The sequence below is a fragment of the Urocampus carinirostris genome, chromosome 19, assembly GCF_059441175.1.
Source record: "Urocampus carinirostris isolate Australia breed hairy pipefish chromosome 19, RoL_Ucar_1.0, whole genome shotgun sequence".
In the NCBI taxonomy this organism is placed as follows: Eukaryota; Metazoa; Chordata; class Actinopteri; order Syngnathiformes; family Syngnathidae; genus Urocampus; species Urocampus carinirostris.
In genome coordinates, this window is record NC_142367.1 from 24001493 (window position 1) to 24014425 (window position 12933).

Sequence of the window (12933 nt, forward strand, 5' to 3'; positions counted from 1 at the left end):
ATAGTCTGTAGTTTGCAATCATCTGTGGTCGGTGCAGCCCTTTGAGACTCTTTGTGATTTAGGGCGTCACAAATAAAGATGACTTGACTTGAGGTTTTTGAGTTTTTCCTTGCCCTCTTGTAGGTTTTAGATCAGGGGATGGTGTCATAATAGTCTGTAGTATGCAATCATCTGTGGTCTGTGCAGCCCTTTGAGACTCTTTGTGATTTAGGGCGTCACAAATAAAGATGACTTGACTTGAGGTTTTTGAGTTTTTCCTTGCCCTCTTGTAGGTTTTAGATCAGGGGATGGTGTCATAATAGTCTGTGGTCAGTGCAGCCCTTTGAGATTGTCCCTTCTCAAGGTTTCTTCATTTTCCTCATGTTGATGTTTTTGAGTTTTTCCTTGCCCTCATGTAGGTTTAGATCAGGGGATGGCGTCATAATAGTCTGTGGTTTGCAATAATCTGTGGTCTGTGCAGCCCTTTGAGACTGAGGGGGAAATTAAATTAGGAAGAACTTGTAGGAATTTTGGAGTGATGTTCCAAATTAATTTTTTTTTTAACTCATTCAGTATCAATTTAGACAAATATTCGCAATATCCATCATTAATGTGTTAATCCCAAAACCAAAACTACCTTAAAATGCTCCTTTTTTTCCTTGAAATTGTCAAAACTCCCAAATACTGAAATGTTTTGTTTTTATTTCACAGAAACTGTGTTTTTCTTCATTTCCTATAAACTGGCCTAGTAAACTACGGAAGATTCAAAGTATTTGGAAGCTGTGAATTGTATCAGACCCGCCAATTATTTTTATTGTAACATGATTTGAACTGATTCCCAGCGGACTTCCTCAGTCTTGTTCAGAGGACAGACTGAGGAGATCATTTCTCCCTCATGCCATGAGGCTCTTTAACTCCACCCGGGGGAGGAAAAGCCCACATGAAACCCCACCCCCACATTTGCATATTACCCTATTTTTATTAGTGTGTATTTTTCGTATCACTATTTAAACGCTCTTTATTAACATGCTGTATTGGTTTTTTTTGTATTCTATATCTTTTTTTTTTTAAACACAAAGACTCTGCTGGAAGTGTGAATTTCCCTACGGAGATGAAGAAAGTATCTATCTATCTATCTTACCTTGCGTCCATATAAGCTCTGATAGAAGATGACCCCGAGCGACCAAACGTCGACTTTGTTGGATATTTTAGGAGGCTCCTCGCCGACCACAAAGCACTCGGGAGGAAGGTACCTGCCGGTGATACAGCACATGGATTTTAAAACTCTTAACGGCCATGCTTCCTTGCTTTGTCCGAGCCTAGTATGAATGAATGACTGAAAACTTGATTTCGTACATTATTAAATAAAAACAGGACAAAAATAATGTTCATCTTCCCTATTAATTACATTCTATAGATAACTCCTCTATTGTTACAACACAATTTCAAGGATACACACATTACATAAGTCGGATTTCAATAATTATAATAATAACAATAGTCACATATTTTATACACTAATCATCGTAGTACCCATCTATAAACGTTATAATGCTACTAGTTACTAAATATCATTGAGACACCAATGATAATAACAAAAATAGAAATAATAACAGTTATGATATAATAATAGTAACAATAACAACAAGGTTAACTATAGTTGCAAACGCAGTATTCCCAATGTCTGATATCACTCATGTAACCGCGTTGTACGTGTCCCACCAAAGATCCACATTCACGCTGGACTGGATGATGAGGTTTTTATTATTACAGTTCTGCAAATGGATGAGTCACAACATTAGCTTTTTCTGCTGGGTTTGATCTCTTTGATCTCTTTGTAGTACTCTGGTTAAACTGACAACAAAGCATATCAAAGAGCTGTCTTTTCACTTTACAGAAAATACATTTTAGAATATCACAATACATTTATAAATCTTTGCATTTTAACAAGATACTTTTAACAAGAGATCGTATAGTGGATTTTTAACGTTTACAATGAATTCAACATGTTTTTCTTTACTCTGAATTTTAACCAACATCATCCTTTTTTAATGTATATGAAAAAATAGGAATAAAAACAATAATGAGTATAAAAATGGGTACAATTTACCTGCAAATGGATGAGTCACAACATTAGCTTTTTCTGCTGGGTTTGATCTCTTTGATCTCTACAAGGGGAATTAATATTTAGTAAAACAGAAACAAAACGAAAATAAATCAAAACAGCTTGACAATATCAATCACATTACTATGCATGGTGAGAGATTTGTCAGCTGGGGTTATAATGTTTAAAATTAACTTATTTTGTGGAGCACCAAAAGATATGTCTTACCTTTGTAGTACTCTGGTTAAACTGACAAAACCCCGCCTCCTGGTCACATGTTAGAAGCCAAAACCAAACCCCACCCCATACCAGCAGATGGCACTGTTGGACTCAGCATTGCAGGACATTTACCAAAAACTATACACATATTTTAGCAGGAATTTCAATAAAATAAAAGTTATTATTACACCCGTTACATACACCCCCCTGAAATTCTGCTAAATATGGGAGTGCTACACTAAAAAGAAAAAAAATCACATGCCAAAAAGGCAAATACTGATGAAAAAGAGGACACGAAAACTGGTACAGTATTACAAGGAACAAACTGAAGTGCATGTCAGTTCTAAAACTCTCCCAAAAAGGAGTGTGAAAAGAAAGGAGGCGAGCAAACTCCTAACTAAGCACAGACTCAAAGATGCCTGTTACATCTCTGAAATATCAAACATTGTTCCTGTAGTTGTAAGTGCTCACATAGGCACAATTCTTGTTTCTTACTCAAGCTTTGTTACTCAAACTGAAAGTGCATCTCTACTGAACTTAAACTAGGAACTTGCAGATATTGCGGACAGATGATTGTCACCTACCACATGGTCATTCATCTGACAAATAAGACGACTAGGAGGCCTGATGGACTGGCGGACCCTAAGACCATAACGGTTAGGTTGAGCACAAATAACCTGAGCTTGAAGGTCTGGGGCAGTCAAGTCTAAACAGTCAGTATCAGGGGAGTCTGCGTCCAGATGGTCAGTGTTCAATGGGGTCTCGTCTGGGAGACCCATACCCAAAGGGATCATGTTTTCAGAGCACTGTGATGGGCTTTCCGTATTGTCACTTGAAGTATGGTCAACATCTTGTTCGGGGATGTGCTGACTTCCTCGGCTGGATGTATCAACACTGCGAGAGTCGGACTGGGCATCAGATCTGCTGTCTAGTGAGTTATCCTCTACCTCTGGATGAACTTGCTCTTCACCTGCCTGTATCACCCAGTTTACTGTACGGACATCACTGTCTTCAACCGCGTCAGGTAAATCAGGGCATACATCACTTCCATGCATAGCAGCGTCAGACTCTGAGTGTTCAGATTCGCTGGCCAGATCATCCTCACAGGGCAAGAAGCTAACAGAGAGCAGCAAATTCCTGTGAACTACCTTCTCTTTGCCCGTCAGACAATCCTTGACTCTGTAGACATTGAGATCAGGCTTGACTGATATGACTTCATACGGGGTTGACTCCCACTTGTCTGCAACTTTGCGTTTCCCCGGGACACCTCTGTTGGCGATCAACACCCGGTCTCCCACGACGAGAGGTGATCCTTTGGCCCTACGGTTGTACAGCTTGGCATGACGAGTCTGTTCTCTGAGAGTATTCCTCTGTACAATCTGAGCAGCTTCATGTAGATCTTTCTTCAGATGGCGTACAAAGTCAGAGTAGCTGACAACAGCATCATTGGTATTAGCATGTTGAAACATGACATCGACAGGGAGACGAGGGATCCTACCAAACACTAGGTAAAACGGTGCAAACCCTGTTGTCTCATGCTCTGTGCAGTTATAGCAGAATGTGAGCTGCTGCAGCATTTGTGGCCACTTTGCTTTGGGCTGAGGGGGAAGGGTTCTGATCATATCTCCCAATGTTCGGTTGAATCGTTCTGCGATGCCATTTCCCATGGGGTGGTACGGAGTGGTATGGGATTTCTGCACCCCTGCCATCTCTAGAAGCTCTTTGATCAGTTTGCTCTCAAAATTAGCTCCCTGATCAGAGTGGATACGCCGTGGGAAACCATAGACAAGGAAGAAATCCTGCCACAGACGGCGAGCAACTTGTTTGGCGGTTTGATTTCTGCAAGGGAAGGCGTGCGCCATCTTGGAGAAATGATCAGTTACGACCAGGACATCTACAGACTTGTTCTCTTGCTCAGCAGTCCAAAAGTCTATACAGACCAACTCCATAGGCTCAGAGGTGACTATGTTCTTGAGTGGTGCACGGTTGTGTGGTTCCGGTGTTTTCCCTACTACACAGCGCTGACAGGATTTGACATAATTCACAACATCACGTTCCATGCCATTCCAGAAGAATCGTTGCCGCACCAGAGACAAAGTACGGTTCTGGCCTTGGTGACCTGCTGAGTCATGTAAACCTTGAAGGACTTTCTGTTTCAATGAATCAGGCACCACAAACTGGAAGATTTTCTTGGCCATGTGAGGATCTTTCCTTATTTTGTAGAGCATGCCATTCTGTATGGTGAGTCTGCTCCAATGCTTCAGTAGTTTCATCACACTAGGCGACTCGACAGCTCTCTCACGCCTGGTAGGTCTCTTGTGTCTATGCACAAAGTACATGGTCCTGCTTATTGTGTTGTCCTGTTCTTGTAAACCAACAAGCTGACTCTGTGGGAGTGCCGTTGACTGATCTCCCTTCTGCAGAAGATTGAAGTTGGCGTCTGTTCCCATCACTTGACCCACGCCACCAGTGGACTGAGCACTGAAGACAGCAGCAACCTCTTCTGATGTCACAGAACCATTGGAGCCTGATGGAATTGCCCTTTTTACTGACTCGTCTGATGTCCCAGCACTCTCGTCTACAACAGCGTGACAATTGTTGGATACTCTGAACACCTCTTGCACAGTACTGTTGTTCACCCTGTTGACTTGGTCCAAGAGCGAAGTATAGGGCTCGGTAACAAGGCGATGACCCACACATGACCGTACAAATGGCTCACGGCTCAGAGCGTCGGCTACGATGTTCTTTGGTCCGGGAATGTACTTCAGGTCAAAATTGTATGCAGCTAGCTTCGCTACCCACCGCTGTTCACACGCATCAAGTCTTGGTTTGGTCAAAATGTATGTAAGTGGGTTATTGTCGGTCCACGTGGTAAAGTGTCTTCCTTTCAACCAATGGCTGAATTTATCACATACCGCCCATTTCAAGGCAAGAAATTCGAGCCTGTGTGCAGGGTAGTTGAGCTGGGAGCGAGAGAGCGTCTTACTTGCAAAGGCGACTGGTCTGGCTACTTTTCCACCAGGTGGCAGCTGTGACAGGACTGCTCCAATCCCATCAAAGGATGCGTCGACAGCCAGAATAAACGGCGCATCAAAATCTGGGTGGGCCAGAGTGACACCTGTCACGAGGTCGTGCTTCAGTGTTTCAAAGGCGTTCTGGCATGCATCGGACCAATCTGCAGGCGTCAGCTTCACTTGACCTTTCTTGCGGGCTCTCTTGCGCTTATGCTTGTCACCAGATTCAGATGTGAGCCTGAACAGAGGTTTTGCCTTCGCAGAACATGCTTCAATGAAGCTTTGGAAATACATCACCATGCCTAGAAAAGATCTGATTTTACTAGGGCATGGCGTCTTGCCATCCGACTCCATTAGATCAGTGACTTGTACGTCATTTATCGCTCTCACTTTCTCGGGGTCAGTCCGAATTCCATCCTCACTGATGACATGCCCAAGAAATTTCACAGTCCGTCTGAGGAAAAAACACTTTTTGGGTGCGAGCTTGAGGTTGTGTTCCTTAAGGCGAGTAAACACCATCTGCAGGCGTTGGAGTGCAACTTCCTCTGTGGGGGCAAACACCATCAGATCGTCGAGGTAACATAATAGGCTCATGAAATTCTGATCACCAAATATTGACATCATCATCCTCATAAATGTTGCTGGGCTGTTGCAAAGTCCCTGAGGGAGCCGGTTGTACTCGTGAAGGCCGAATGGTGAGGAGAATGCCGTGTACTTTTTGTCGTCAGGGTGCAAGGGGACATTGTAGTAGCCTGACGTCAGATCCATTGTGGAGAAAAAGGCATTTCCCCCAAGTGCGGCCAAAGCATCAGCTTGATGCGGTAGTGGGTAGGCATCCTTTATGGTTCTTGCATTAAGCCTTCTGAAATCAGTACATACCCTTAGTTCTCCATTCCGCTTCCATATGAGAACAAGCGCAGATGCATAGTCGCTAGTCGACTTCTGAATAATTCCTTTCTCTTCCATCTCGTTCAGAGTCGTCCTCAGTTTTTCATACTGACTTGGTGGTATACGTCTGTAGGGTAGACGGAACGGCTTATCATCAACAAGGTGGATACGATGTACAAACTCTTTGGCCTCTCCACAGTCCATCTTATGGCGAGAAAAGATTGACTCGAATTGTTCGATGATATGAAGGAGCTTGTCTTTACACTGCAGCGAAACCTCACATGACTTCAGGTCAATGTCTTGCAGTCCCAGAGCTTCCAATGCACGCATCATGTCCTCTTCTGACCTGGGTCGGACCTCTTTGCTCTGTACACTCTGCACGTTGCACTTGACCTCCTCTGCATTGGGCAGGTCTTCCGCTGCGATACAAGGAGACACATCTGCAATTTTCCTGTTTCTTCTCAGCACCACAACTCTGTCCGTGGGATTAAAGACTTTAACAGGCACCCATCCATCTCCCCAGAGTGGAGTAACAACTCGTCCGACAAGGACTTGTCTGGGCGCAGCCTTAGATTGGGTTGGCTCAACGACCACTGTGCTGCCCGCTGATGCCCCGGCCAACTCAGGTAACTTGCCCCAAATAACGTACTCGGTCCGTGGATTCAGCGTCACGCAACTCTTGATCTTTACTGTCCCTACCTTGTCTGGAATGCAATCACCTCTCCATCTCTCTGTGTTGGAAAGCATTGACAGGAATTGACTGTGGTTATCGGACAGACCGTTGTCAGGAGTGGAAACTAATCTCCAATAGCCATCAGTACTTTTCAATTGAGTCAAAATATATTTGATGGCATTGCTACCAAGGATCATCTGTTCTGTCTGGCCTGGCACCACCATTACTGGTATTATCATTTGGCACCCGTAAACTGTGACGTGAATGTCGTACATATCTCTGGGAGAAACTTGGTGTCCACCGCAGCCTACAATGACATAATCATCGGCCGTGTAACTCATCATATCAGGGAATTGCTGCAGGAGGTACTTAGCTGTGTCCTCACTTACTGTACAAGCCATCGACCCGCTGTCCAACAGCGCTCTGAAAGTGGGGCCTTCTTGCACAAGTACAGGTGTGTAAAACAGTTCGTCAGTCTCCGCTATTCTCTGAAACCCCTGAAAGATCAGCTTCTTCGATGGAGGTATCTTGTTGCTATACAACTCATAAATTGATTTATTGTCTTGCATGTCAGGCTTCACATTAGTGGTGGGAGGTATACTCAGTTGATCTGCACTGTTCTCCCCTAAGCGCAGATCAGTTAGTTTCCCTGAGGCAGCGGGACAACTTTCGTCACTGGACAATCACGTCGAGAATGCCCTGGGGCATGGCAGTGAAAGCAAAGGTTTTTGTCTCGGCAATGAGAGAGAGCACTGTGTTCGACTTCTTTGCAAATGATACATGGCTTGGCAGTGAAACCATTTATTCTGGCTCCAGGTCGCCTGGTTGGAGCTCCCCCTCTCTCTTGAAACTGGTTCGAGGTAACACGTATCAGAACTTTCTCCAACATACTAATAACGTCCGTTAGAGAGACATACTGTGGGCTCGAAGTCTGAGGTGGCTCGTGCACGAGGGTTGGACCATGGTTCACCTCAGCTTTGTGTACGGCAATTTCCGCTCTATTCGCAGGTTGTTGTAGGGAATCTGCTTTGTAGCTCTTCTCAGCGTGGTATTCATTCAGCACCTCTAGTACCTCACATGCTGACCACTTTTCGATGGTTTTTGATCTGTAAGTGAGTGCCAGTTCCTTGCATGGGCAGTTCCTAATAAATATGCGAGTAACCTCTATTTCAGGGTTGTCAAATGTTTTGCCCTGCTCTCTCAAGCACTCAGAGGCAAGGTCAGCTGCTCTGTTTAGTCTCAGCCAGTAGTCATAGGGGTCTTCCTGGTCTTTGGGCAAAGTTGAATAAAAGTCAGCTAAAGGGACAGCAGAGTACTTGGTACAGCTAAAGTATTTCCTGAGAAGACTATAAATCATGTCAGGGCGGGTATAGACGTCTATATTACTGTTTCTAATGCTAAACCTAACTACATCTTTAGCTTTTCCTCTCAAATGTATAAGGATTTCCTCTGCTTGCTCTTCAAGTTTCACATCACTCCTTTTTATAAATGTCCTCATTAGATCTTCCCACTCATGTATTGTTATTGAGTCTGAGCCATCCCCAATAAATGACGGCGGTTCCTTAACCTTTCTCTGCGTTACCACCTGACTCAATCTGTTTGCTTCATCTTGTGTGGCAGCAGCGTTAGGAGCTACTATATTATGTGACTGTATATTTGAGAATATGCTATCAGCCAATTTATGTCCTATCTCCTGAATAATATTTGTCATGTGATCAGCTAAACCCTCAGAAATTTCACTCGCGGAATTTGGCGTAGATGTGGGTCTGACCTGAGGTGAAGGTAGGCTAGCATGTTGGTCAGCTGCATTATGGGTGCTCACACTGGAACTTGCCTCTACTCTATGTGTCGCACCACCTGGGGTAGAACTATTATCAGAGGGGATGGGGGTAACCATGCCCCTGCCCCTGCCAAAGTGAATAGGTGTGTCAAATTGTGGAGCTAACACATTGCTCTGATTAAACATGTTTCAAAGATTAACAGAAAAAAATGTAAATAAGTCAAAATCACAAAATAAATCAGCAGCCTTCGTATCACTGTGACACTGCACTGTAATGAGCTAAACAATATCGCTCATGTAACTAAAATTTCAAATACTGTGAGCTCATGTGGCAGGTAGGACAGTCCTCGGTTCGGCGAGTTTGATAGAAGTCACGGGTCACGGCACCAATGTAACCGCGTTGTACGTGTCCCACCAAAGATCCACATTCACGCTGGACTGGATGATGAGGTTTTTATTATTACAGTTCTGCAAATGGATGAGTCACAACATTAGCTTTTTCTGCTGGGTTTGATCTCTTTGATCTCTTTGTAGTACTCTGGTTAAACTGACAACAAAGCATATCAAAGAGCTGTCTTTTCACTTTACAGAAAATACATTTTAGAATATCACAATACATTTATAAATCTTTGCATTTTAACAAGATACTTTTAACAAGAGATCGTATAGTGGATTTTTAACGTTTACAATGAATTCAACATGTTTTTCTTTACTCTGAATTTTAACCAACATCATCCTTTTTTAATGTATATGAAAAAATAGGAATAAAAACAATAATGAGTATAAAAATGGGTACAATTTACCTGCAAATGGATGAGTCACAACATTAGCTTTTTCTGCTGGGTTTGATCTCTTTGATCTCTACAAGGGGAATTAATATTTAGTAAAACAGAAACAAAACGAAAATAAATCAAAACAGCTTGACAATATCAATCACATTACTATGCATGGTGAGAGATTTGTCAGCTGGGGTTATAATGTTTAAAATTAACTTATTTTGTGGAGCACCAAAAGATATGTCTTACCTTTGTAGTACTCTGGTTAAACTGACAAAACCCCGCCTCCTGGTCACATGTTAGAAGCCAAAACCAAACCCCACCCCATACCAGCAGATGGCACTGTTGGACTCAGCATTGCAGGACATTTACCAAAAACTATACACATATTTTAGCAGGAATTTCAATAAAATAAAAGTTATTATTACACCCGTTACACTCATACCCCATTTACTTCATCTCTGCATTCCGCCAGTAATGTTTTTTTTTGTATTTAAATTTGAACACATGAATAGTTGGACTTTGTTTGATCTTGTGTTTTAAATTGTTCCAAAGTTTGACTCCGCACACAGACACACACATACTTTTCCTGGTGGTTCTCACCTTTGGGATTATGAATTTACAACAGCCCCTTAAATTATAACTTCCCTCTTTCCGAGTGAATCATTTTTGGATGTTTTCTGGCATTAGGTTTTTGTTGACCTTAAATAGCAGTTGTGAAGAGAAAAATTGTACTAAATCATCCAATTTTAATAATTTTGGCTGCAGGAATAAAATATGAGTATGATCCTGATATCCTACCCTGTGTATGGTTCTAATTGCACGTTTTTGGAGGATAAAAAGGGGTAAGTATGGCAGTAATAGAGAGTACCTGGGGATGTCTAGGAATTTCTGGAGTCGATTAATTGTCACAGAACTAATCACCATTGACGAATATGTTGTAGATTATTTTCCCCTCTGTATTATATGCTACGATAACATCAGCTTAATATTACAAATACTGTACACCTTAATAAAGAAGAGCAATGTCATGGTTAAGAAATCACGATTAACTTAACATTCTGTTCCTTTTATTAAAACAACTGCAACGATGCGGAATTAGCCTGTTAGGTTAAAACCTGGCACAGGTGAGGTAACATTTCAAAAGGTCTTTGTCTCGACTTTTTAGTCATAACGTGCGAAAAATGAGGCCCACAAATGAGAAAAACTACCGTAAATTCCAGACTATAGAGTGCACCTGATTATAAGCCGCACCCACCACATTTCGGGAGGAAAACCGATTTTGTACATACACAAGCCACACCTGTATATTAACCGCATGCGCCCACATAGCAAAAATGCAACTCAAACACAAAATTAACCGATACTCGACACAGTCCAAACATCACAGCCGGCAAACTGAACGGAAAATGATACCGGTACTTAAGGTTTTATGCAGACCTGCAGAGTCCGGGTGCCCGTTGAAAGTAATCCAAGGAAAAAAGTGTATATTTCCAAAGGTAAGGTTGGGAAAAATATATATCCACTATTGTCGGCCGCGTCCACAAACACGTCTCACCTTTACTCCACTTCCCGTCAGCCCGCGTTTGCCCCGCCCCTTCTTTCTCATTTGCTTGTGCAAAAAATATCAGAATAAGTTTCTAAAATAAATACATTACAAAAATATACAGTTGCAAATACATATTATACGTGGTTACTCATATTTACAAAGAAAGACGGTACACCGAGAGAGTTTTCAAAACTTTAATAATAATATTATAACTTTGATCTCAAACTGTGCCTGTGAAGGGTAGCAAAACGCTACTAGCAACACGCTCGCAACACCGTAAACGGTTGTGTTAAAAAAAAAATACCGTATCTGCAGTAATCACGGTAAACCTTCCTCATCTTCCTACTTACAACTGGCGTCGTCAAAGTAGTCTACCCCAGTATGGGGACGAGACTATGTCACATAGACGTCGTCCCACGCTCCCTTATTCAAAGTAAAGTTTACGTGCAGTAGCTCTATTTCCTTCTTTATCGGACTGCTCGATTGCATTTAGCATGAAAGCTGCGTCATGTGCCTGCGCCGCTGGCCGCCGTTAGAAGAATGACATAAATTGGCCGCATCACTGAATAAGCCGCGGGGTTGAACGTTTGGGGAAAAGGTAGCGGCTTATAGTCCGGAATTTACAGTACTCCAATTTCAACGCACACACTTGAAGTGAATACAGCAGCAGAGCAGATCAATGTCCCTTTGATTCCCTTGCATAAAAAAAAAAAAGACTATAATCGGAAATGAAAAATATTCACGATTAGTCGAATATGTTATAGTTGTGAGAGCCCTTCTAGTACCAGTATGTTCCCGCTCCCTGGGAGGTCAGCTCCATGCCGTCAGAGGGACTATAGCTGTCCTCGTCCATGATCTTGGACAGGCCGAAATCGGTGATCTTGATCTCGCCGCAAGCGGAGCCGTTCACCAGCAGAATGTTTCCTGAAACGGGAGAAAAAGAGCAAGGGATTGATGCAAGAGAAAGACAAGAAAATTGACGCTAGGACTGCACGATTTTGGGAAAACCCAAATGGGATTTTTCAAACCGGTCGGCTTATTGCAATTTCGATGCAATTTTGGATTTTAAAAGAAAAGTGCATTTTCTGTGAGTACTTAATTATAGTGAAATGCTTTAATCTTGGCTCCATGGACAGACTGAGAAGATCATTTCTTCTTCATGCCATGAGGCTATTTAACTCCACCCGGGGGAGTAACGGCCCACATGAAACCCCACCCCCACATTTGCATACTACGCTATTTTTATTACATTGTGTATTTTCAGCAGCACTGTTGAAATACTCTATAGCAAAACGTTATATTGGCTATTTTTTTATTTTATTATTCAACACAAGGATACTGCTGGAAGTGTGAATTTCACTACGGGGATGGATAAAGTATCTATCCATCCATCCATCTATCTATCTAACGGCGCCCTCTTCTGGAAAGCTTTGTCAGGTTTAGTGTCTGCTGACCATTATTTACATTTAGATTCCTCATTTGATGCAAGTACCTAGTACAGGCATGTCCAAAGTCCAGCCTGGGGGCCGGTTACAGCCCGTGATCAAATTTTTACTGGCCTGCAGTCTCTGTCGTGAAATTAATGATATGTGGCCTACTTAATTTGCCAGTGCACTGCAGGAAAGAGGTCGAAATATTGTGGAAGCTAGAGCTTTTGTTGGTGATAGGAATGAGTGGAGGTGTTGTAAAGGAATAGTGGGATGTTTGGATGTGTTCTAAGGGATGGGCAGGGCACCTGTATGATGCGGCAGGGGTAAACCAGCAAAAGCTGTCGGGCCCTGCTGTTGAAGAGAAGAGTGTGCTGTCGGTCACCCCTCTTGAGGGATATGACCAAGGTAGATAGATAGATAAATAATTTTTGCCAAGAGACCGAGGCAGTTTTCAAAGAATAGAATATCAAAGGCACTGCCAGAAAAAAAAACAACACCGTGAAAAGGTTAAGAAAGTAAGA

The 12933-nt window shown here is 42.6% G+C and overlaps 1 protein-coding gene across 1 annotated transcript in view; it reads right to left on the minus strand.

Moving 5' to 3' along the window:
- The window catches only part of LOC148347815 (serine/threonine-protein kinase tousled-like 2), a 38746-nt gene that overhangs the window by 3408 nt on the left and 22405 nt on the right, over window positions 1-12933 (minus strand). The window contains exons 12-13 of the mRNA XM_088324389.1: window positions 11768-11906; window positions 1121-1232 (exon numbers count right to left, since the gene is read on the minus strand). Of these exons, the coding sequence (XP_088180515.1) occupies window positions 1121-1232; window positions 11768-11906 (251 nt within the window). The remainder of the gene's footprint in view (window positions 1-1120; window positions 1233-11767; window positions 11907-12933) is intronic.